This window comes from Dendropsophus ebraccatus, chromosome 13 (assembly GCF_027789765.1).
Source record: "Dendropsophus ebraccatus isolate aDenEbr1 chromosome 13, aDenEbr1.pat, whole genome shotgun sequence".
Classification (NCBI taxonomy): Eukaryota; Metazoa; Chordata; class Amphibia; order Anura; family Hylidae; genus Dendropsophus; species Dendropsophus ebraccatus.
This window is the reverse complement of record NC_091466.1, coordinates 43,111,844-43,137,889: the sequence shown is the minus strand read 5'-3', so window position 1 is coordinate 43,137,889 and position 26,046 is coordinate 43,111,844. Positions and strand designations below refer to the sequence as shown.

At 45.5% G+C, this 26,046-nt stretch overlaps 1 protein-coding gene across 1 annotated transcript; it reads left to right on the top strand.

The window, feature by feature from the left end:
• Positions 1-583: 583 nt before the first annotated feature.
• Positions 584-19,031, top strand: PPP1R36 (protein phosphatase 1 regulatory subunit 36). The gene is made up of 10 exons (XM_069951093.1): positions 584-743; positions 2,995-3,059; positions 5,539-5,672; positions 7,691-7,760; positions 10,128-10,226; positions 11,335-11,475; positions 13,775-13,817; positions 16,211-16,398; positions 17,670-17,852; positions 18,560-19,031. Exons 1-10 carry the CDS (start codon positions 735-737, stop codon positions 18,783-18,785), a joined length of 1,158 nt encoding a protein of 385 aa, XP_069807194.1. The 5' UTR covers positions 584-734; the 3' UTR covers positions 18,786-19,031.
• The last annotated feature ends 7,015 nt before the right edge of the window (positions 19,032-26,046 follow it).

Below are 26,046 nucleotides of genomic sequence, written 5' to 3'. Positions count from 1 at the left end.
AGACAAGAGAGGGGCTGTCTCTGGAAGAAAGTGGCCATGTTTTTGTAGCGCTGGATAACCCCTTTAAGCTGATTCAGAGGTGCCTGGCATTGTTTTCCACCTCTCTCTTCAGCCAAGCAGAGCATGCATGTGTATTAGGGGGTTAGGGTAAGAGGACTGCAGACAGAATGACTGTACAGAATGACATTTATTGACGTCTCATCAAACTGTTCTGTTTTATTGCATGAGACCAGACTGGACTATACGGCTCAGCGTTATATGTACCGATAATATTGTGAGTCATAATGAAGGATTTTGGCGCCTGGCTGATTCCCATGATCATAACCGTGTAATGTGAAGAAGTAGCTGGCATCAAGCTGGCATTTTCTTGGGCTGTTTCCAAATAAACTGCAGGGAGCGGTGATGAAGAGTAACCTGAGATGTAAGAACTAATGTGGAAAATTACCAGCAGCACAGGCTGAGCCCTGACGCATGGCTTTATAGCTGAAATATTATTTTATTTGGCTTCCAAACATTTATTTTTTCATATTTCCTGTTGGTATCCTAGTCCAGCACCAACCCAGAGCCGTGTCCCTGCAGTGGGGCTGTATGTGATCCCCGTAGCCAAGCCTGTGTATGTGCCCGCCCCTGGCTCTGTCCTCTCATCCTGCCCACCCAGTTTGTTACAATAGATTAGTTACCTAGTGACAGACGAGCTCGGATAAACATTGAGCAGAGTCTGGTCTGGTGACAACATGGAGCAGGTAAGCACAGAAATCCTCCAGTGTCATACATGGACACTCTACACGCCAAACATTACTATTTTGCTGTATATTTTTTATTAGATTTTTACAATAAAACACGTAAGTGTATCAATAAACACTGACGTTATTAATGCAGTTAGTCTATTAATTGAGTGTTTTTCCAATATTTCTGCCTGGGTCACTATACACTTAGTAAATGACATGTAGTGTAGAGCTGGTATCAGTGTAAAGTTGGCAGTCACATATGTAAAGGATCCTCTAATAATAACTATTCAGATGATATACTGTGTAGTCACGTAATCCTATTACTAACACGTTACTATGTATTATTAATACACAATTATGCCCCCCCCCTTACCGGACCTAGTAAATGGGGCTTCAGTATAAAGCTGGCCATACACTAGGCACTTCACAAAATAGAAAAAAATCACAGCCAAAACTGTGTGAAAGTAGCGCTGGTTTCATCTAAGAAAATCTCGATTTAACGTGGAATAAAAGTCACTTCACTTTGTTCTGCATGGTCCTGCTACAAAATTTCCATTGAAATGGGAACTTCAGGACAGAAACCATAACACACACACAGGTGACGTTTTTGCCCATGTGCAGAGCTGGGGGGCGGAGTTTCCTGCTGCACATGAATATTGAGGACTACTGAGCTCATGCACATAATGGAGAAGACTACTTATTCAGGAGGATATCTCTCAGCCAGCTGCACAGAACAATGTAAGTGATACATCATTCTGTTCATCTTCGCTGTCACTAGTTTATGGTACCCTTATATAGGACACCATAAACCTGCTGACAGAGTCTCTTTAAGGTCCCCATACACCTTAGACTTTTGTCGGACGTTCCCACCACTTGCGCGGATTAGGCTGCTGATAAGGTGTACGGGATGCTCCCAAACGACCACTGTAACATTGCATCTAATGCTGCGTTTACACGGAACGATTATCGTGAGAATTCGCATGATAACGATCAAATTCTAACGATAATCATACGTGTAAACGCAGCAAACGAGGAACGAGAAATCGTTCATTTTGATCTTACAACATGTTCTAAAATCGTTGTTCGTCGTTCGCAAAAAATTCGCAGATCGTTCCGTGTAAACAGTCGTCGCGAAAGTCCCGAAGCGCCCCGCCCCCCGCTCATCCGCAGCCCCCTGCACTGGCTCGATCGCCCCCCCCCCCCGCCGCTCCAATCGCCCAACCCCCCCGATCGCCCCCCCGCCGCCGCCGCTCCGATCGCCCCTCCCCCCGCAGCCGCCGCTGCTGCGAGCATACCTTATCTGCTCGGCGTAGCGGGTGTTCGAAATTCCAAGGCTCCTCTCTTCAGTGCATTGATTGGCTGAAGAGGGGAGGCGGGAATTTCAAACAGCTCCTCTTCAGCCAATCAGTGCTCTTCTTCAGCACTGATTGGCTAAAGAGGAGCCGTTTGAAATTCCCGCCTCCCCTCTTCAGCCAATCAATGCACGGCAGCACTGATTGGCTGAAGAGGAGCTGTTTGAAATTCCCGGCTCCCCTCTTCAGCCAATCAATGCACCCGCTATGCCGAGCAGGTAAGGTATGCTCGTGGCGGGGGTGATCGGGGCGGCGGCGATCGGAGCAGCAGCAGTGGGGGTGGCGATCGGACCGCCGTGGGTGGCGATTGAGCCGGCGCAGGGGGCTGCGGATGACCGTGGGGCCGGGCTGCGGATGACCGTGGGGCTGGGCTGCGGATGAGCTGGGGGCCGGGCTGCAGATGAGCGGGAGGCCGGGCTGCGGGCGGGCGATCTTAAAACAATCCCAAAACGATTTTTCCGTACGATATATCGTACCGTCTAAACGCTGATCGTTATGAAAAAAAAATGTTACTCCGACGTCGTTAATCGTACGATCGGGCCAATTATCGTTTCGTGTAAACGCAGCATAATACTTGTCAATGTGGTCATGTGGTAAGGGCCATATGATATACTGGCCAAATAACAGTGCCATGCCATGGCTAAATAACACTTCTAAGCAATTAGCTAAATAGCAATGCCGTCACTAGACACTGCAAAAATAAAGTACTGCACAGTAATAATATAAAATAACAAAAAATAGTGGTACTCACTAACATGCTCTTACTGTCATCCTGCCCATGTAGTAAAATGAAGAATCGGGAAGCATCACCAAAATTCTTAAAAAAAAACAACTTGATTTAAGCAATAGGTCATTGCTGATGACACATTCCCTTTAAGACTAGATCTTATATTCATGTGTTATTTTGCCTACAGACAACAAAACCTTCTCCAGGAAGATGGTACTGGAAAGAGGAGACAAAAACACTTGAATTTACAAGGTACATTTTAAATTTTTTTTTCAGATTCAGATTAGTATTTTACAATTTTTTTGCTATTAAAGAAAATGTACACTTTTCAGACAAGCCTCCAGCCTGGTAGTTGTAATCCATTGTTTGTCACTGTTCTCTCCCTGACATCTTCCATCAAAGAAGGGTCAAGAGCCCCCCATAAATATTACTTGGTCAGCTGATCCTGCCATTGTGCCATTTTTTATGTGTATGGTAGCTTAAATGGGCACTGTCACTTTTAAAAAAAAAAAACTTTTGACATGTCCGAGAAACCAGGTGCTAATCATAACTGCTTACACACTGACTCAGGGACCCAACTGTGAATGGCTGAGCCCCATAGCAAAGTTTTTATTGCCCCCCAGTGCTCTGGCACATCACTTGTGCACTAGAGCCACAAGAGTGGTTGGCAGGGCGAGGAGCCAGTGTCTACCTGCTCTGCAATCACAGCGCTGTATTTAACAGCAAGTGCTAATCAGGAGTGCCTGCAGTTAGAGGGACATTTGCAGCACCTGGGAGGCCTTCTTTGCCAACAGGCGCTGCCAGTGATGCCTGATCAGGGGGCCCAGTCCATTACCGCACCAGAGCGCCGGGCCCTGTTGCAGCTGCTGTGCCTGCTACAGCAATAGTTACGCCCCTGGGGCTGATCAAAAAGTTTTTAAAGTGACAGAAGCATGTTAAGGCTCCTTATTTGGGGTGAATTGTCAGAGAATATGTTGATGTAATGTTTTGCCAATTTATGTTAGAATACCGTCAACAATATCTAAACCCCATATGTGCAAATGAATACTCTATTGTGTTGGCCAACAACAGTTTCTGTATTAAACCCTATTGCTTGCTGGGACTCTAAACTCCTTAAAGTATCACTGAATATTCTAGTGCTAGGGACATGTCAACATTTTTTATCAATCGAAGTCTGTTGAACTGGGAGAAGACCGCGCTAAGCGCATTGTCTCCTGGTTTTGTGTCATGGGACCAAGATGTCCTTATAATGTAACTCTATGGGGCTTGTGCAATTTTGCTAGGATACTAATGGGAAAGTAACCTCTGTGACCCACTGACTGTGGGAATAAAGAGGACACAGCACTGGTCCAGCATCACATCCCTTTGTGTCTTACTCCTGCACAACGGATTTCGGCATCCCGGCTATGGAAGGAACTGCAGTGCTGCCCCATTCAAGTGATAGCATATCCTAGCAAGATGCCATCACTATAGAGAGAGGGAATACCCCTTTAAATAAGATCTTTTCCATGATCTCGGCTAAACAATAGCAGCATTCTATCTGCACACACTGGTTCCAGTTAACTTTTTGCATTGCAAATAATCTACTGGAACACATGTTCAGATCTGTCTTCTATTATCCTCATCTATTTTTCTGCAATGACTGGAACATTGAAGAATTTACAATATGATAATATCTTGGCAGGGGTGGATCCTGGCCTTCAAGTGTTAGATTTCCAGCAGATTAGCCGGCTTTGCCAGACCACAATAGTCCATTTTTAGTGCACCATCTGATGGGATTTTACAATAGACAGATTGCTTTACATTGAGTGATGTCCAGAGCAGAGGCATGGTATAACTCACACACACTGTGAAATATTCAGCTGTCTCTGAGTTTTATCTGCGTCAGTAAAAGCTGGGCGGCAGTAACACACTGTGCTCTGCAATCCACAATGACGTCCATATAAGCCAATAGATCATATAAAAGAGACTTTTTGGTATAAGCACAAATGTTAACAAGGAAGGCTTAGTATTGTGGAGTCTGGGAAAACTGGGTCATAACACTGTTGGGGTTCTCAAGTGGGGATCTCCACTGATACACCTTCATTCCAAGCTGCTTAGAGATGACTTAAAAGAGTGATTGCCAATAGCCTCAATGATTCCCGGTGGGAATCTTCTTCTCTTTTCCTGAAAGAATATGGTAGGTCAGACTTTTCATTGAGTCTTAGAATCTTCAAGTCACAGCTCTAAGGTTAGAGTTTATTTTGCTTTATCTATGTGCTGCGGTGAAGAAAAATATAGTTGCTTTCTTATGAAAACAGCGCCACCCTGGTCCCCAGGTTGTGTGTGGTATTACAGCTTGGCTCCATTCACTTCAATGGAACTGATCTGCAGTGAAGAGAAACTGATGACAAGAATAAAGGAAAGACTGGATTTCTACTCTTTCCAAATCCATTCCTGGCTTTGGCTTCAGAAATCTGTCAGCTAAATCTCTCTTGTGTAAAAGCACCCTAAGGGTTTGCCCAGGTATCATGTTAGTGTAGGGACCCATCTCAATGAAGTTGCCCCGTCCTGGCGGGTGGGCCCTCATCATTATTATTTCAAATACCAAAAAAAATTTGAATACTAAGACCCTCACATTTCTAGTATAGTAAATTTTATAGTAATGTAAATTGATCCAAATAGTCAATGTAAGAAGATATCTTTGTCTTAATAGTATGTATCAGTAGAACATAATCTTTTCCAATTCAAGACGATCTGACACTTCCTATCGCTGGGCACCTGGATCTAAATCCCCTGAAAGAAGCTCCACGGACAGAATCACTAAATCCCCTAAACAGAAGAAGAGGCAGCAGCATGAATTTGTGACCCTAGAAGATGTGAAAAGTAAGTGTCATCCATGTTATATGTCCATATATATTGGGTATCGGTATATGGGGTGTATTGGATATGGCTGCATTATCTGTGGGGCCTGAAGGTGACATAAAACTAATACTAGAAATAGGTGCAGGACCTGGGGGATGAGTAATACCGCTGATGGTTAATTCATATTCCATAATTGAGGGAACAAGTGAATGACCACAGGAGTCCTCATAGAAGCCCAACCTTTTATTTAATTTTTTTCTATAATACTGAACATGACTAGAAAGCAGCTAAAAAGGTAAAATTACACCTGACTATTAAAATACTAAACTGCTATAGATGTGACCCAAAGGAAGTATCATAACACGATTTGCATTAAACAAAGGGTAATAGACAGTGGAGACTTATTGTTACAAACTGTGTCTGCTACAGCGCCACCTTGAGTCCAAATGAAAATATGCTTGACTGACATTTGGAAATAATATTGGGTAAAAAGGCATTCTGCTCTAAAGTGTCAGAGAGGCGTGGCCATGAAACCTAATTGCATCACCTTGCCTCTATTTTTTTAGATGATTGCAGCCTCGGACAACTACAAGACAGGTATAGATGGTCTCTGTAAGCAGTTTAGAATTTTTTACTAGCTGACAGTTCCCCTTTAAACGGACTCTGTACCCACAATCTGCCCCCCCCCAAACCACTTTTACCTTCGGATAGCTGCTTTTAATCCAAGATCTGTTATGCTGTCCGTTCGGCAGGTAATGCAGTTATTGTCCTAAAAAAAAAACTTTTTTTTTTTACCCATTCGTCCCTCCTCCCCACCCTCTTCATCATTAGGAATTCTCCAGGCAGATTGCCTCCTATTCCCCACCTGTGGCAGCCCGGCACATAAGCTGGATCGTTAAAGGGGTAGTGCGCCGCTAAACAATTATTCACAGAATAACACACATTACAAAGTTATACAACTTTGTAATGTATGTTATGTATGTGAATGGCCCCCTTCCCTGTGTCCCCCCACGCTAGACCCGGAAGTGTGGTGCATTATACTCACCGCATCTCGTGTTGACCGAGTCCGCCATCTTGGGACAATGACGTAGTCTTCGGGAGGCCGGCCTAACCGCTCCATCTGTCCCTCAAGCCGGCCCCCCTCTGCCGTGTCATTAGCATCTCAGCCGCGATTTGCTGAGCATAACTGTGCTCAGCCAATCGCGGCTGAGCACAGTTATGAGGTGGCAGAGGGGGGCCGGCATAAGGGACAGATGGAGCGGTTCTACCGGCCTCCCGAAGACTACGTCATTGACCCAAGATGGCGGACGGGGGTCGACACGAGATGCGGTGAGTATAATGCACTACACTTCCGGGTCTAGCGTGAGTGGGGGGAAACACGGGGAAGGGGGCCATTCACATAAATAACATACATTACAAAGTTGTATAACTTTGTAATGTGTGTTATTTAGTGAATAATTGTTTAGCGCCGCACTACCCCTTTAAGGACCTGTGCAGTGTTCAGCATGTAGAAAATGCTCCAGTGGCATTCCTAATGCTGAAGAGGGTGGGAAGGAGGGACGGAGGGGTGGTGCAAAGTTAGGGCACAGATACTCCCGTTTGGCACGGGCTTCAAATGTAAAGATATTTTTTTTAGGACAATAACTGCATCACCTGCCGAACGGACCGCAGGACAGATCTTGGATTAAAAGCAGCTATCTGAATGTACAAATGGTTTGGGGGGGTCAGATTGTGGGTACAGAGTCGCTTTAAATGTCTGTCCGCACCATAGACTACTGTATATCCCTAGTTTAGAGCTATCAGGACTAGTAGTGCTGAAGTATCTCCAAGTCCCGATATAGATTATCTAGTGCAATTGTTGCAAAAAGAAGACCTCCAAAGCTAGAGAGGGGCAGACATAGATCCCTTATAGGACGTTGTTAGAGAGGTGGTCCTCTATCTATACAGAGCGTGCACAGACATATCATCAGATGCCAGATTAAAGGAATTTCAAGAAAACTTGAGAACATAACTAATGTACATATCCCACTGTCTTCCAGGAGTTGCTTTAAACCTGATTGAAGAACAAGAACGACTCTGCTTGACTTTTGGGTTTTCCAACATTTTCAGGTATATCACATGCACTATTGAATGCAAAAAATATGTTCATAAAAGCGAATAGATCAGTCATGGGTAAATGTAAAACATCAGTAACGCTTCCCATAGCAGATACCACAACCCGGAACTTTCTCTTCGCATTATTGCTAGATCTATGCTCATCCTTGAAATCCCTGTCTGAGCTTTATTCAGTCAGAGGGCTGGGATCCCTAAATGTTTTTCTATTATTCCATGCAGTATATAGGTAGCACTCCCTATAACTTAACACAAGGGTTGATTGGCTTTCCTTGCTCTTTTTAAAGTGGGACATTTATGGCATATGCTCTGTATTTTACTAATACTGTACACTGAGCAAGTTTACTAGAAAGTGGCCTTTTATGTGAGTTGACTATTGGTCAGATGAGCCGATCATTGCCCAATAAGAGGTTTGTATTACACAACATGATATTGAGGGGGAAGCAAGCGCCGACCAGTCAGGTCAGCACTCGCTTCCCCCTTGTTACCCACGTGAATCCACAGGACTGCTTCTAGCGATGGTGTAAGCCACACCAGGGAACCAAGTCTAAGGGGCCACTAGTCATCGTCAGAGCCGGCCACAAGGCAGGATGGACTTGCTATGCAGACTACCCCCAGGTTGCTACCCCTTGTTTGGCTTGCTAGCAGTGGTGGGTGAGGTGCAGGAGACAATGTAGACAGGTCAGCAGGCAGGAACACAGCAGAAAGCACGGACAGGACTCACAGGCAGGAACCACGGGGCACGAGTCACTGACAGGAATCATGGCAGAAATCAGCTGGGACCACAGTGCTTAGGGAAGCAAAGCAGAGGCTCCAAGAAGAGAGCCAGGGGTGATCAGGAAATAAATAGGCACAGGCTGCAGATGAAATGCACCGTAGGGGGTGAGAAAGAGCACAGACAGGCTCCCTAAGAGGCCAAAGGGATGGCCGTGCGGGCCCCTGCACTGGGGCCCTGGGATCAGCTGAGCCAAGGGAGCGGACGCGACAGCATCCTTGAGCATGAGTCGAAGTGGTGACAGCTATTACACAGACAGCGAGCTAGGGGGTGCAGGGAGCAGTAGGGGGGCCATCCTTAGTACGTCTGGCCTGCCCATTGAAGTAAGTGGCGGTCTGCTGCCAACGCTCCTATTACGCAAGGTGGTGAACAGCAGACTATTGCTGACATGATCGTTGCGTTTCAACATGTTAAAAGACCACAGCTCAGCTCCTTTTATTCCCTTCCCGTCAGTAATACGTATATATACGTTCCTACTGCACATACCTCGTGCAGTAGGAATGTATATATACATTCCTGACTTCAGGGGCTGACTGATGTGTGCGGGACCGCTGCAGTGAGAGCAGCCCTGCACATATCAGTGTCCACGGCTGGAGGTAATGAGAGGCAGCTGCGATCCTGCTGCTGCGTCTCATTAACCCCTTAAACGTTGCGATCGCGGCGTTTAAGGTACTCAGTGACAGAACAAGCTTCAATCACTGAGTGATCGGGACCCCCGCAGCCATGCAAGGTCCCGATCGCATGTACCCACGGACGGGGTTAAGCCTCTTACCTCTGTCCTGTCGGTTCGGCCATCTGTGCATAGAGTCTGCCCTGAGGCAGGCTCTATGCATAGATTGCCGATAACACTGATCTATGCTATGCTGTGGCATAGCCTAGATCAGTATATGCAATCTAATGTTTTACAGTGAAAAGTGTGAAAAAAAAAAAAAGTTTTTAAAGGAATTTAAAAAAAACCCTTATAAACCCCCCTCCCAATAAAAGTTTAAAATACCCCCGTGCCCATTATAAAAATAAAAATATAACAAATAAATAAACATATGATATATCGTAGCGTGCGTAATTGTCCAATCTATTAAAATATAACATTATTGTTCCTACAAGGTGAACGGCGTAAACGGAAAAGAAAAAACACACACACACACCAGGATTGTTGATTTTATTAAATTATATATCAGAAAAAATAATAATAAAAAGTGATTAAACATTTTCTGTTACACCAATATGATATTAATAAAAACTAGATCATGGCACAAAAAATGACACCCCAACCAGCCCTGTAGCTGGAAAAATAAAAGCGCTATGGCTTTTAGAAGGTGAGAAGGAACATCGATTTAATTTGATCCGGACATCCGTGCATCAAAGGGCTCGGTCTTGGAGGGGTTAATAAGCACCATTCTACTGGTTGGCGCTCTTGTTGGCAGGGGGTTTGTTCTGTATATGGACCCTTACTGCCAGTACTAATCTGTATATATATAAATACCCAGTCACTGATTGATAGGATATTAGAAGGTTATTACATACAACCATCGATCATTTTTTTGCAGATTAATTAACTGAATTAAAAAAAAAAACTTTTGTTTTTCTAGATCTCAGCAACTTGATGACTTCCTCATGGCCTTGATCAACTACTTGTATTGCTTTTTGGTAAAGCAGTCCCGTGGCAAACAGCCTAAATCTTTATTGCCGTAAGTGTTGTTTTTTTTTTTTTTTACGTAAGAATGTTGTATATAGAATTATGGGGAGAAAAAGTTGTAAAATGTTGTTTTAGATTTTGCATAATAATAGGTGTTTGTTGCCAAAAAACATCACTACAGGACTGTTTTGCTAGTGAATCTGTGATCACTGCGAAAGTTATGGCCAGCCATGCACTATTCTTAATAAAGTGATAGCATTTATATAACACTTCCCAGAGTTTAGATAAGTGGAGGAGGGAATTCTGGGAGATTTCTGTCCTGAAGCCTAAAGAATTCTAAATACAGCTCTGACGTATAATATAAGCGATAGTTTGGGCTCTGTACACAATTAGTAATATAATGTCTGATCCCACCAGCAGAATACTGAGTGTGGCTCTGAAGTATAACATAGGAGATAACTCAGGAGAGCACAGAATAAGTAATGTATGTACACAATGGCTCCGCCAGCAGAAAAGAAAATGAATGTAGCTCTGAAGTATTATACAAGCTGTAGATTAGGCTTAGTAAAGAAAAGTAATGTGGGAGGGAGGGAGAGTGGGGGAGGGGCATGGTCTGCATAGCGGGTTCTACAGCACTGTACTCTGACCCAGAAAGTCTCCCTCACCTTATAAATCATAGCAGATCCACTTGAGGCTGGGGCTTACATCAGGGGACAGGACTGTGGGGGGGTATTCTCTTCATAGCTGTAACCCCTCTCTCCCCGGATAGAGAGTGCTGCATGTATAGGCCCACATCTGTCCTGCTCATTCCTTCATACTCCCTGCAGTCTCTGCCAGCCCTTGTGTTTTCCATCCTCTCCATTAATGTGCAGTAACTTATAATATGACATGTTCAGCTGTTTCTAAATGTGTGTTTCATTTGTTTTACTTGTTATTCAGAATTAAAAAAATCATTATTTTTGGAGTGTGGAACCAATTGTCTGCATTTCTATTATTCTTATGGTAAAATCTGCTTTGGTTTAAGAGTGATTTGGATTGCAAGTACGGTCCCAAAGCGAATTATGTTCATAATCCAGGGCACCACAATATATATATATATATATATATATATGGCTATTGTTTATCAATAAAGTAATCCTGCTTGTTATTTGGATTTCCAGGAGACCAAAAGTTCTAGAAGAAGAGGAGATGGACGCTCTTAATAAGACAATAGAAACTGCAATGAAGCACCTTGCCTTTAAGTACTCCATTCTTGTACTCGGAGAAGGAATGGGCAAACAACATCATATGGCATGTGGAAAGTATGATATCCTTGGATTATAAAATTGTGGTCTCCTCTATTGCCATTAACACCATAATATTTCCTTAATGATAAGACAGAACAGATAAGATAAGACACAAACTAGGGACAAAAATGCTGAACAGATCAGTGTATTACTTACATCATTCTGTACAGACGTTCTCCTAATATACAGGAAAATAGGATACTTGCCGCACCCCTTTCACCACCCTCCAGCTGTTGATTTACCGTTGGATGCCTATAGACAGCATGGATAGATAACTGCCAATCAGCAGCTGGTGGGCGGAGTTTTCTGCTTCTCATGAATATCAAGAACTACTGAGCTCACGCACATAATAGAGGGGACTACTTATTATCCATGTTATTCAGCAGGAGATCTCTGGATCAGCTACACAGAACAATGTAAGTGATACATCATTCTGTTCAGCTTCTCTGTCACTAGTTTATGCTACCCTGAGATAGGACAGCATAAACCTACATACATATAAGATAGTTGCTGGATGAACATTTGTTAGCCTGACAGCTATCTTCTTATCCTCTCACAGACATGTACGTTTAGCTCGCCAGAGTGTGCATGTGCTCAGTGTTGCAGAAGGAAAGAAAGTTGCTGCCAAACTCCTTTGGTGACAGCTTATCTCCCCAAAAAATAGAAAGATTAGGCCAAGGCATATCTAATGTGTACGATCAGCTTTAGGCTCTAGAGCAGATCAACAATCCTGTTGTTCTTCATTTTTGTGATAGTGCCCTCTAAAACCACAAACCCGTTGACTCATTCTGTAACTACACAGAATCTTTTGTCGACTTTGTCTGCTCCATTTTACTTTCAGCCATCTGAATCTGTGTATTTTCTATTGAAGTTGATGTATAAGGCCATGTATTGGAACTTATGTTACTGGCATGTTACTGCTCATTGTTTGTTAACTATTTACATACTTGTTTTCCGGCCAAACTAGGATCATTTAAGGACAAGCGGCCGGTAGCGTCTTTGTTCGTTGTAACGAGAGGTTGACTTGTACTAACAGCAACTAATACCTTTCTAGAAAAAAAGCTGTGCTTGGGAACACTTGTGTAGCATTGTTTCTGCTGAGGAGTTTTTACTCAGCAGTTTTACCAATACAAGTCCTAACAGATCTATCCATATAAACTATTCATAGTTTTTCAGCTGAGACCTAAAGAAACATCCGCCGGGCTTACAGCCACTGATGTGCATGTGCATTCAAATTGATACATTATATACAGAAGCCGATTTGTATCCTCTTCTGCATATTGGACACATACAACAAGTAACAAGTCATGTGACAATGTTGGAACAAAGTGGAATGAGCAGATTTTGAATGGCCACCACTTCATTCCTCTGCTGTCTGCTACTCCACTTGATTCTCATCATAGTTTATGCAGTAGGAGAACGTTAGGTGTCAGGAGGATTTTTTTTTGTATGATTACCATGATTTTATGTGATTTCATGGTCCTTTCTGAACCATCGTAACTTGAGACCAGACTCAACATACAATGCTACAGACAGTCCGGATCTGCAGCACGTCAATAACTAGATGATCAACAAATGAAACTGGCCATTTTACTCATAAATCCCCAGTATTAGTGTGATACTACATGTCCTGTGCTGCTCTTTACCTGGGCCAGTTTTCCATAGAATTTTGGTCTAAACATACAATGGTTTCAACATACAATGGTCATCCTGGAACCAATCAATATTGTATGTTGAGGGACCACTGTACTTCTCATACCCAGAGGACAGACTCATTTTTTGACACATTGAGTATTGTGTCTCTGTCTGTATACCTCGGTTTGAGATTTATAGGTGAGTTGCACCAGATCTGATATTGTTTTTACAACGTAGATTAATCACTGAGTATCACTTTCATCCAATTCTCCACACTCCATGAAATAAAATAAATGCCCCCAGTGCACCAAGCCGCCTAATTTGCATGATGAGTAAAGTGAAGATTTTAGGATAAATGTAAGTAAACTTCCTTCATCCTTAGTGTCCCCAGCTTTATGTGAACATAACAGCAGGTTGTGGTCTTCTCTTTATAGTTTCTCTATAAAATGGAGGGTGTCATTACAAAGTACATCTGCCAAGGCAGAAGACAGATGACATTAGGTGAATGGTTGCCAGACTCTTCCCTCAGATTTTGGATTTCAACATGCTCCATCCCAATGCTTTCCATAGGTGTCTGGCATCAGCTCTTTTTCTCCCTCAATAAACATTATAATAAGAGAGTCTACAACATGAAACATGTAAAAAAGTTCATTGTAGTTTTCACTTGTCTATGTTCCAGAGGCAGAGCTTCATCCACGCACAGAGACCGACGATTCTTTGAGGTACCGGTATCTTTCCTTCTCATGTTTTACTCAGCCAAATGTAACTGATCTGCTAGATTGCCGCTCACTTACAAAGCCTATTATAAAGCTTGATAATTGTACGGGCAGGGCTGCACAGACATTGCTACTGATGTCTGTGCAGCCCTAGCTTGACAGGCTAAAAGACAAAGATCATCTGAAGAGCAAGCATTTGCCCTCTTGTCAGGTGATCGTTGTCTCTATTACATGGGGAGATATCCGCCTGATTTGGCAGATAATTGCTCCGGGATCAACTCGAACCCGAACCCAGTTCGCTCATCTCTAATCAGCATTACCAGGCTTCATCACAGGTGTTTTTCTTGTCATAAACAATCAGATTAAGCCTGGTAATGCTGATCACATGGCAAAGACCAGTCAATTTAGAAAAAAATTGCAAAGCCCACAAAACCAATTGGGCTGTAATAATGTAAATAACAACAAAACTGCAAGTGAGGGAACACAGCTGCTAATAAATCTAGAAGCATTGTGCAGTTATTGGTGAATGATAGGTTCGGCCACATTTTGTACAGACTCTGAATGCAAATGGCGGAACATAGCCTTAGATATTAGAAACTACCTATTATCAGCTGCTGACAGGAACATTGTTCTTATAATAATGTCTGACATGACGGCTTCCCATATGATGAATGGAGATGGAGAATGGAGAACCTTAAGGCTATGTTCACACACAGTATTTCTGCTCAGTATTTTGCAACCAAAACCAGGAGTAGAGATTGAAAGCACAGAAAGGCTATGTTCACATATAGTGGACGGCCATCATTTAATGGCAAATAATTGCAGTTGTTTTAAAACAATGGCCGTTATTTGTCATTAAATGACAAATGTGTGTTAACATAGCCTTTTTGTGTTTTCAATCCACTCCTCCTTTTGGTTGCAAAATACTGAGCAAAAATACTGTGTGGGAAGATAGCCTTAGAGGGGGATTTATCATTCTGTGCACTAGGCAAAGACTGCCATAGGTCACAACATTTTACAACTTTCTTTTTTTTGCAAACCCTGTGCATGCCTTATTTATTAGAGGTGTAAATTATCCCTGTGCTGGATTTATATAGAGGCATGAGCAGTGTGTCTTTGTGGTGGTGGTGGTGGTGGGGAAGGATTACCTAAGACCGGTGTGTGAGCTGCCAGGCCTAATAAATCCACCTCTAAGTGTTTTCTCACAATAAAAACCTCACAATAATTACTGTTTGTAACACTGTTTTCTTCATAAATATGATTCATTGTGATGAGGTTTCTGCAACTGGATAAGGCTAGAGCTGTGATGGCTTTGCCTGGCCACATCATGCTGCCGATCATCGCATCTAATGAATGTCAATAGGGTCATGTTGTGACCTGCATATTGCTGCACCCAGAAATCTCCTCGGAATTGATTTCTGGGGGCAGCAAAAAATGGCAATCTTTGAGCAACATAGATAGATAGGAGATAGATAGATAGATAGATAGATAGATAGATAGATAGATAGATAGGCACATAGTTAGATAGACAAATAGTTAGATAGATAGGAGATAGATAGATAGATAGATAGATAGATAGATAGATAGATAGATAGATAGATATGGTAGCCTTGCAGCATTGGGATCCTGGGTTCAAATCTCACCAAGGGAAACATCTGCAAAGAGTTTGTATGATCTCTCTGTGCTTGCAAGGTTTTTTTTGGGTACTTTGGTTTCCTCGCACACTCAAAAAACATGTGGCTAAAGTACAGACAAAAAAAACAAAAAATGCAACATCCTTGTAGGCTTATTGTTAGCCCAGGAGAGGCCATTGCTAGTGTGAAAATGCTAGAGTAGGGACCATGTCTCTGAGGACACCTTAACATGGTGACATGGTACACTTTGTTTGATCAAATGGTTTGCTAAGAGCCTCATTTTTTAATATCTATGGTTGCTGTTGCACTGTTTTTTTGTCTGTAGATAGGTAGATAGATAGATAGATGATAGAAGATAGATAGATAGATAGATAGATAGATAGATAGATAGATAGATAGACAGACACATAAGCTATGCTATATATGGAATACATTTTTGCTTCTCTTATGTAAGTTACAAAGAATGTGTGAATTGCTGCAGGGCTTTTATTACCAGCAATAAGATCTGTAGAGGAAGACCAGCTGACATACAAGTGAAGTATATACATGTATACAGCTACAAAATAGCAATTACAAAGCAAAGTTCAGTTACAGGAAAAATAGCATAACCTTGCACAGTCCTTATAATAACCCCATATAGAGTACCAAAAAAATGCCATTGTGATGCCTCTGACATACAGTAATGTGAATGGTGCCTATTATGTACATGAACTGTGAGCTGCACATATCGTCTCCTTTTTTACATGTGTGTCTGTTCCCTTACAGTGCTTATACAGTTTCTGTATTCAGGTCGCCTGGGTTGTGTTCAGACGCAAGAAACTGGAAGCAATTCAGGAAGAGGTTGGCAGAATATTGCGTACCAATAATTTTAATCCTGCCCTCAGGCCGAAGGATACCGCGCCAAGCAGAAACTTGTCTGGGAATAAGAAGAAGGCTACATATGCTGAGGACAGGTATAAGGCGCTGTTGCATAAGACTAGCCAATGGGGCCAGTATATATTTATACAGGGCCGTATTTACCACTAGGCACCCGTGGTCCGGTGCCTAGGGCAGCACCTTGCAGGGGGGCAGCACCAGGGAGCAGGGGGACAGAAAAAACTAGTTTTTTTGTTTTTATTTTTTTAGTTTCCCTCCTCCCGTTCAGACTTGCCAGTAAATCTGGTGTCTTTTCCAGGGGGTGGGGGGTATGGTGGTATTGGTCAGGTCTGGTATCGCCAATAGGTGCGTGAAGATGGGGCGTCTCCAGGTTTAGTGCCTAGGGCAGCAGCAGCTGTTAATACAGCCCTGTATTTATATCTCTAGTGGCCATATTTGTTAGATAAGTGTGAGAACTGGCCGACCAGCAGCCTCCCAACTCTTCCCAGACATCAGATGTTGGGGGGATATAAGGGTCAGGATGTCAGCATGCCCAATAGGTTTCTGGCAGCATCTTTCTCTCCTCTCTCCCCTTAAACCACATGTGACTTGGCAGAGGAGAGGTCACTGTCAGCAGAACAGGCTGTCTTATGTGTATGGACAGCTTTATACAATGGAGATCTGTAGGGATAGTGTGCTTTATTAGGAGAGTATAAGTGACCAATTATTGCCCTAGAATAATGAAACTCCTTTTACTACCAGATATATATTTCAGCATTCTGCATGCTACTCACAGTATATAGTTGTTATACAGTTCAGTAGACTTATGTCCACACAGTTTGCATCAATCATCTCCTAGAACTTGAGGTTTGCAGCTGTACAAATGCCGTATAAGCCGCACCCTGTACTGCAACTGCGATCCCTCAGGCTCCGATGGATGTTGTAATTTATAGCATTAATATATGATCACATAGAGGCTCACACCCACCTTTATCCAGGTTGTAGTTTATATATGATATTATGTAGATTTAGGCAGGAAGATATGAAACCCTGTATGGCGGTTCTTAGGTCTACAAAAGTTCTTGTGCAAGCATTGCATGTGACTATGTTGATTTTATGCTTTTCGATCCAACCCCCCCCCCCCCCCCCACTGAGGCTGTAGAGCTGTGGTCTCCAACCTGTATCTCCAGCTACAGGGAGTGGTAATTTTGCAATAGCTACATGTTGAAGAACGCTGCTGTAGGCTCTGTGTGACACAGTAAACTTCCTAAATACTACACAATATCATGCTATAGAACTACTGTTATCATAGTGCAAGGTGCTATATCTTATAGTGAATTTATACCAGAGTAACTTATTTTTTGAACAGGAAAGCTAATGCCAAACGGCCCCCTGTCAAGAAAATCATCACCCATTGCTCCCCTGTTCTCAGCTCTCTAATTCCAACTCCCAAGGAGAGATCCCAGTACCTGTTCCATCAACATGAACTTCACCCGAAAGGCACTGAACACCTGGATATGGAAGAGCTTCTGGATTACAATGTCCCATCCTGGTGAGAAGTTTATCATGGAAGTTTCTCCTCTGCAGCTTATTCTTGGTACCTGCTCAGTTTGGCCAGGAGCTATTTCTCCTGACTACCATATATACATGGATTTTTGGCTAGGCATGCAAGTTCTTAAAGGGGTACCCTGAAGGATCAGTGCTCTGGGGGTAGCAGCCCTGCCTCCAGTTTTCAAAACAACCTTACTAGACGTGGTATTAAACAAACAGCACAGAAACTGCGCTGAAGATGAGAAACTTACCTTCATCCTCCAGGTCCCGTGGGCAGTAGGGAGCTATCAGCAGGCTAGATTCGTCCTGCTGATAGTTTCCCTTTAATATCAGACAAGGGTCAGGAGGTTGTGATTCTCACTGTATGGTTTTTTGGACGACACTTATCTCTGGGTGTGCATGTGTTTACAATGGGTGTAGGGGGGTAAGATTTTAGACCTCTTTGCTGGGGTCATATCTCCTATGAGAACAAATGGATTGTGCATGTTAAAATCCACCTCTGTTTTTCTCCGGACATCTGCCATTGGTGAGTCAGGAGCCCTCCATACACATAAGGCTTGTCTACTCCCACCAGAATAGGAGGGTTAGTATGAAAATGATCTAATGTGTATGAACACACTTAGTGGAATCCAGAGGGACATTGCATAACGTATGTAATAGGGAAAGGGCTCATCCATTCATCTCACATCATTCTCTGTTTTCAAACAGTATCGGAATAATCGGAGAACCTATGAGGCAATTCCACTTCCATGATCTTACCCCCTTTGGAGTTGACGAAGAAGAGGAACTAGATCCGGATAAACAGAATAGCGCCTCCTCCTTGGACTTCCAAGGCATCTCAGGCTATCACTCACCGGTACGACCTGCTACCGGCCGACAAAGCCAAGTCATATCAAGGGCCACCACAGAGGCCACATATTCTGATATGTATTAAGGATTGTATAACGGACTTCCTACACAGGCTATGGACTACAGGGGCTAGAGAGTCACTGCTCCAGCTATGACCTTGGAATTATTATACTGGACTCAATACAGGCCAATAGACCACAGGCTGTGGTTTTACCACTACTATGGCCATTATTAGAACTGTAGCCAGAATACAGACACTGTATCATCAATTTGTTGTTGTATCCAGTCTTTACATGTTGTTATGTAGCATTAAAGCTGGCATTCTTTTTTATACAGTGTTGTTTAATAGATTTTGAATTGTTTTATGTGTCTGGTTAATGGCCATCTAATATCCAATATGGTCACAGCACCCTGCAAGACCAGTCCTCCCTGCTGCTGCTTTTGATTCCATGTGAACAGGAGTTTATCATTGCCATTTCAAAGGTGGGGTGAAAGTAGAGGGGTCTTAAAAGGATTTTTTTTTTATAGTTATCCTATCCTACAGATAGGTCATCAGTATTCGATCAATCGGGTGCTGAAACTTGGCAACTCGGCAATCAGCTGTTGGCCAGAGCAATGGTGGCTGCATACAGAAAACACAGCCAGCAGCAAAGACCTCCCTACATTGTGTAGTGGCCTTGCTGGGTTACTGCTTCTCATTTTCCACTGAACTAAATTAAAGCTAAGCTGCAGTAACCCAGTATGGCCACTACACTGTGTACGGAGCTGTCTGCTTCTGACTCTGTTTGTTCTCTGTATGTGCAAGTGCTGAAGCTCTGGCAAAAAGGGGATCAATATGGTGTCTGGTGCTAGCACTCCACTGATCAGATATTGGGGATAAGAGGAGTGCAAGCTAACTTAGAAAATGATAACTGAGAACAAAAAAAGGGCAAACCTGGGCTGCTTTTCAGCCCCAGTCCGGCCCTGTACACCTTTAAGCTGGGTTCACACTACGTACATTTGAGGCTGTATATTTGAGGCTGTATAGCAACCAAAACCAGGAGTGGATTAAAAAAAACAGAAAGGCTATGTTCACATAATGTTGTAATTGAGTGGATGGCCGCCATTTAATGGCAAATATTTGCTGTTATTTTAAAACAATGGCTGTTATATTGAAATAATGGCCGTTATTTACTGTTATATGGCGGCCATCCACTCAATTTCAACATTGTGTGAACAGATCCTTTCTGGGTTTTCAATCCACTCCTGGTTTTGGTTGCTATGAGGACCTGACATGAGGACCAAATACAGCCTGAAATATACATAGTGTGAACCCAGCCTTAATAGGTACATCCAGGAAGCAGCAAACGTGCAATCAAGTAAAGTGCAAAAAGTGTTATTTTTAAATTACTTATCTGAGCGCCGGCCATGTTCTCAGTGTCACCCCCTGCCACCTGGTGTCACCTCCTCCGCCAGCGTACTGTCTGCTCCCAGTGTCAGCAGGTTGGTATTTATTGATCTGGAGAGAGGGATCCGGAGAAGCTGAGCGCACACACACCCTGGAGAACATGGAGCAGGATGAGAGGAGAGCGGGGGAGCAGTGCGGGCCCTGTTATCAGTGGCCGCAGGAGAGAGACGGAGTGCACATACAGGAGGCACAGAGAGATGGAACTCACACACAGGAGGCACAGAGAGACGGAGCGCACACACAGGAGGCACAGAGAGACGGAGCGCACACACAGGAGGCACAGAGAGACGGAGCGCACACACAGGAGGCACAGAGAGACGGAGCGCACACACAGGAGGCACAGAGAGGCGGAGCGCACACACAGGAGGCACAGAGACGGAGAGCACACGCAGGAGGCAAAGAGAGACGGAGCGCACACACAGAAGGCACAGAGAGACGGATCGCACGCACAGGAGGAATAGAGAGACGCAGCACACACACAGAAGGCATAGAGAGACGGAGCGCACACACAGGAGGCACAGAGAGATGGAGCGCACACACAGGAGGAATAGAGAGACGCAGCACACACACAGAAGGCATAGAGAGACGGAGCGCACATACAGGAGGCACAGAGAGACTGAGCGCACACACAGGAGGCACAGAGAGACGGAGCACACACACAGGAGGCACAGAGAGATGGAGCGCACACACAGGAGGCATAGAGAGACTGAGGGCACACACAGGAGGCACAGAGAGATGGAGCGCACACACAGGAGGCATAGATGACTCGAGAGGAGCAAGTGGACTGCAAGTGAGGAGCTATGTATACTGTGTGTGTACTGAGTGTGTTGATCTCATAGGGAAGGTCACAGCAGCACAGAGGATGTCAGGAGAGGAAGGTGCTGATCTTATAGGAGAGGTCACAGCAGCACAGAGGATGTCAGGAGAGGAGGGTGCTGATCTTATAGTAGAGGTCACAGCAACACAGAGGATGTCAGGAGAGGAGGATGCTGATCTTATAGAGGGGTCACAGCAGCACAGAGGATGTCAGGAGTGGAGTGTGCTGATCTTGTAGGGGAGGTCACAGGGACCCAGCAGCACAGAGGATTTCAGGAGAGAAGGGTGCTGATCTTATAGGGGAGGTCACAGCAGCACAGAGGATGTCAGGAGAGGAGGGTGCTGATCTTATAGGGGAGGTCACAGCAGCACAGAGGATGTCAGGAGAGTAGGGTGCTAATCTTATAGGGGAGGCCACAGCAGCACAGAGGATGTCAGGAGAGGAGGGTGCTGATCTTCTAGGGAAGTCACAGCAGCACAGAGGATTTTAGGAGAGGAGGGTGCTGATCTTAAAGGGGAGGTCACAGCAGCACAGAGGATGTCAAGAGAGAAGGGTGCTGATCTTATAGTGGAAGTCACAGCAGCACAGAGGATGTCAGGAGAGGAGGGTGCTGAATTTATAGGGGAGGTCACAGGGTCCCAGCAGCACAGAGAATGTCAGGAGAGGAGGGTGCTGATCTTATAGGAGAGGTCCCAGCAGCACAGAGGATGTCAGGAGAGGAGTGTGCTGATCTTATAAGGGAGGTCACAGCAGCACAGAGGATGTCAGGAGAGGAGGGTGCTGATCTTATAGGGGAGGTCACAGCAGCACAGAGGATGTCAGGAGAGGAGGGTGCTGATCTTATAGGGGAGGTCACAGCAGCACAGAGGATGTCAGAAGAGGAGGGTGCTGATCTTATAAGGGAGGTCACAGGGTCCCAGCAGCACAGAGGATGTCATGAGAGGAGGGTGCTGATCTCATAGGGGAGGTCCCAGCAGCACAGAGGATGTCAGGAGAGGAGGGTGCTGATCTTATAGGGGAGGTCACAGCAGAACAGAGGATGTCAGGAGAGGAGGGTGCTGATCTTATAGGGAAGTCACAGCAGCACAGAGGATGTCAGGAGAGGAGGGTGCTGATCTTATAGGAGAGGTCACAGCAGCACAGAGGATGTCAGGAGGGTGCTGATCTTATAGGGGAGGTCCCAGCAGCACAAAGGATATCAGGAGAGGAGGGTGCTGATCTTATAGGGGAGGTCACAGGGTCCCAGCAGCACAGAGGATGTCAGGAGAGGAGGGTGCTGATCTTATAGGGGAGGTCACAGCAGCACAGATGATGTCAGAAGAGGAGGGTGCTGATCTTATAGGGGAGGTCACAGCAGCACAGAGGATGTCATGAGGGGAGGGTGCGGATCTTATAGGGTAGGTCCCAGCAGCACAAAGGATATCAGGAGAGGAGGGTGCTGATCTTATAGGGGAGGTCCCAGCAGCACAGAGGATGTCAGGAGAGGAGGGTGCTGATCTTATAGGGGAGGTCACAGGGTCCCAGCAGCACAGAGGATGTCAGGAGAGGAGGGTGCTGATCTTATAGGGGAGGTCCCAGCAGCACAAAGGATATCAGGAGAGGAGGGTGCTGATCTTATAGGGAAGGTCACAGCAGTACAGAGGATGTCAGGAGAGGAGGGTGCTGATCTTATAGGGGAAGTCACAGCAGCACAGAGAATGTCAGGGGAGGAGGGTGCTGATCTTATGGGGGGGTAACAGCAGCGCAGAGGATGTCAGGAGAGGAGGGTGCTGATCTTATAGGGGAGGTCACAGGGTCCCAGCAGCACAGAGGATATCAGGAGAGGAGGGTGATGATCGTATAGGAGAGGTCACAGCAGCACAGAGGATGTCAGGAGAGGAGTGTGCTGATCTTATAGGGGAGGTCACAGCAGCACAGAGGATGTCAGAAGAGGAGGGTGCTGATCTTATAAGGGAGGTCACAGGGTCCCAGCAGCACAGAGGATGTCATGAGAGGAGGGTGCTGATCTTATTGGGGGGGGGGGGGGGGGGGGGGTTTCACAGCAGCACAGAGGGTGTCAGGAGAGGAGTGCGCTGATTGCGGGTGCAGGGAGCTGTCAGTGTGCTGGGCGCTGTACACATTGTGCACTACAACTCCCAACATACCTCGTTGTGCACTACAACTCCCAGTATACCTCCTTGTGCACAACAACTATCATAGCCGCAGTCTGGGGGCCCTCTCCCCAGACTGCGGCTATGATAGTTGTTGTGCACAAGGAGGTATATTTGTATCTTTTTTTGAGGTATCGAACTGGTATTTAGTATCGAAATAAAAAAGCTGGTATCGTTACATCACTAGCAGGGCCTAGGCCTATAATGCCTCTCTGTGCTTGCTCCCCACCTCTCTGCATTTTAGTAACGGTCCAGGGCTGGATTGTGTCCTCCTTTACCCTAAGAATATTGAGCTTGCGCCACTGCTAGCGGGGTGGTTCAGCCGCACTGGGGGCCCAGGGTGGGCCCAAGTTACATTTAATCTGCTGCTGCTTCTTGCAGGACATACAGCAGCTGATAAGTAATGGACTTTTTTATACAGAAATAGATTACAAATCAGTTTAACTTGACACCAGGTGATTTAAAAAATAATTTTTAGCAAGGACTAAACATATTAGAAATGCCATTTTTCCTATTGCCCTCAAGTCCTCAGGGTGTTCAGGGCTGCATACGCCTTGTAATGTATACTCAATGAGGGTTGATATACAGGATGCCAAGATCAAGGAAATCTGTCTGGTCCGTAGCAGGGAGAGAGCTGCATACACAAGCATATGGGCCGGTTGTACAACCGCTAGTCACAGGGCCGGCATCAGCACCCGGCTTACCGGGCAAGTAACAGGCCCTTTTAGCAGCTAGCAGAACGTGATGGCAGGTGTATTTTTGCATCAACTGGATCTGCAGCACCAGAGACCTGATCGCCTGGACCACCACCCTCACCCGCAGCAGCCTCCTGGAGATCTGGATGACCACAGCCACCTGGATCACCAACACTACCACCGGTGAGCTGTCGACATTGATTTCTACCCTGACCATCAGCGATCTGCAGGCCGCACTGAGCAGCATAAGTGAGAAGCTGGTGTGGATTGCCACAACCCTCCAGCTTCTCACTTGGGTGACCAGTCACTGCAGCAGGTGTGCTTGGCTGATAACTGCGGGTGAGGCGTTGTCCTGGACTACCACCACCAGCAGGATGCTGATCGGCTTCCTACAAAGCATCAGACTTATCGTGCAATGCTTCTCCAGTACCAAGCAGTTGAGGAAATGCCTGGCCATCATATCCAAGGAAGTGCTCAGCGGCTTCCCCGCCACCACCACTACACCACGCTCCGAGGGACATCCCTACCGCCGACAGCGAATGATTTGAAATAATGGGACAACATCACCAGGGGCCTGCAGTGGCTGAACAGTTCCATCAGAGAGCAGCCTAGCTGGAAGATTACCACCAACCTGCAGAGGCCCAATTCCACCAGCATCAACCTACATAGTAGCAACTCCAGCACCATCAAAATGCTGGTCCAAACAACACCACTGGAGACCTGCCCAACTGGAATATGACCACCTGTGACCTCATTTGCATCACCAGCCATCTCCAGAGCACAGCAAACCGCCTTCACTGACCATCCACCAGGCGGCTGGATATCCACCACTGAGCTGAACTTTCACTAATAGTGACCTGCTAGCCTGGATCACAGCTGCTGTAGAGCGAGTGAGTGTGATCACCACCACCTGTGATTTCATCACGTGGATCTGCAGCACAAGAGATCTGATCATCTGGACCAACACCCTCACCCGCAGCATCTTCCTGGAGATCTGGATGACCACAGCCACCTGGATCACCACCACCACTTTTGCCGGTGAGCGTATCACATGGATTTCCACTATTAGCACCAGCGATCTGCAAGCCATGCTGAGCAGAATCAGTGAGAAGCTGGTGTGGATTGCCGCAACCCTCCAGCTACACACTTGGGTGACCAGCCGCTGCAACAGGCTCTCATGGTGGATCACAGCGAGTGAGACATTGTCCTGGACTACCACCACCAGCAGGATGCTAATTGGCTTCCTACAGAGCATCAGACTGGTCCTGCGATGCTTCACCAGTACCAAGGAGCTGAGGAAATGCCTGGCCATCATCTCCATGGAAGTGCTCAGCGTCTTCCCCGCCGCCACCACCACCACACCACGCTCCGAGGGGCATCCCTAACGCCGACAGCGAATAATTTAAAAACTTAAATAAAAGTTTTTCTAGTTGCAAAAAAGCATACTTTTTTATGTCACTAAGGTGTCCAAGGGTGTAAGTGGCCTATTCAACGGAGCGATAATCGGCTGAATCGGAGCGATAATCGGCCAAATTGACCCAATTCCGCCAATTATCGCTCCGTGGAATAGAGAGAACAATCAGCCGATGATCGTGTCATCGGCTGATCGTTAATTTAGGTTCAGACCTAAAATCATCGTTCGCCACCAGCGCATCGATACGGTGGAATAGCGCTGCGCGACGACGGACGATTTTAGCAGCATCATACATTACCTGTCCGGGCTGCAGGTCTTTTCCTTCTCCGGGGTCCCGCGCGCAGCAGCTTTGGAGCGGGGCTTTCTGAACTGACAGACCGCTCAGCCAATCACTGGCCGCGGCGGTCCCGACCAGTGATTGGCTGAGCGGTCTGTTAGTTCAGACAGCCACGCTCCGAAGCTGCAGCGCGCGGGACCCCGGAAGAAGGAGAAGACCTGCAGCCCGGAAAGGTAATGTATGGTGCAAGGGCTGCAAGGACATCGGTAATGATGTCCCTGCAGCCCTCGCTTAACGATCATCAGGGCCGTGGAATAGGGCCAGTAAACGAGCGCCGATATAGCAAATCGGCGCTCGTTTACATCGTTGATCGAGCCCCCATCGGCCCATGGAATAGGACCCTTAGTGTGTAATAATGATAATGTGGGACACTATAAACACCATACACCACCTCTCTTACACTGTACCTGTCAGCTCTGCTCCCCCAAAGATGGCTGCTCTGCAGTACTCACCGTTATTGTGGGAGGTGAGGAGGAAAGGGGATTT

Bases quoted from the DNA above. Each gene is read 5' to 3' on its own strand.
- PPP1R36 (XM_069951093.1), top strand. The intron at 3,060-5,538 runs GTACATTTTAAA...TTCCAATTCAAG, and splicing joins AAAACACTTGAATTTACAAG to ACGATCTGACACTTCCTATC. The intron at 7,761-10,127 runs GTATATCACATG...TTGTTTTTCTAG, and splicing joins GGGTTTTCCAACATTTTCAG to ATCTCAGCAACTTGATGACT.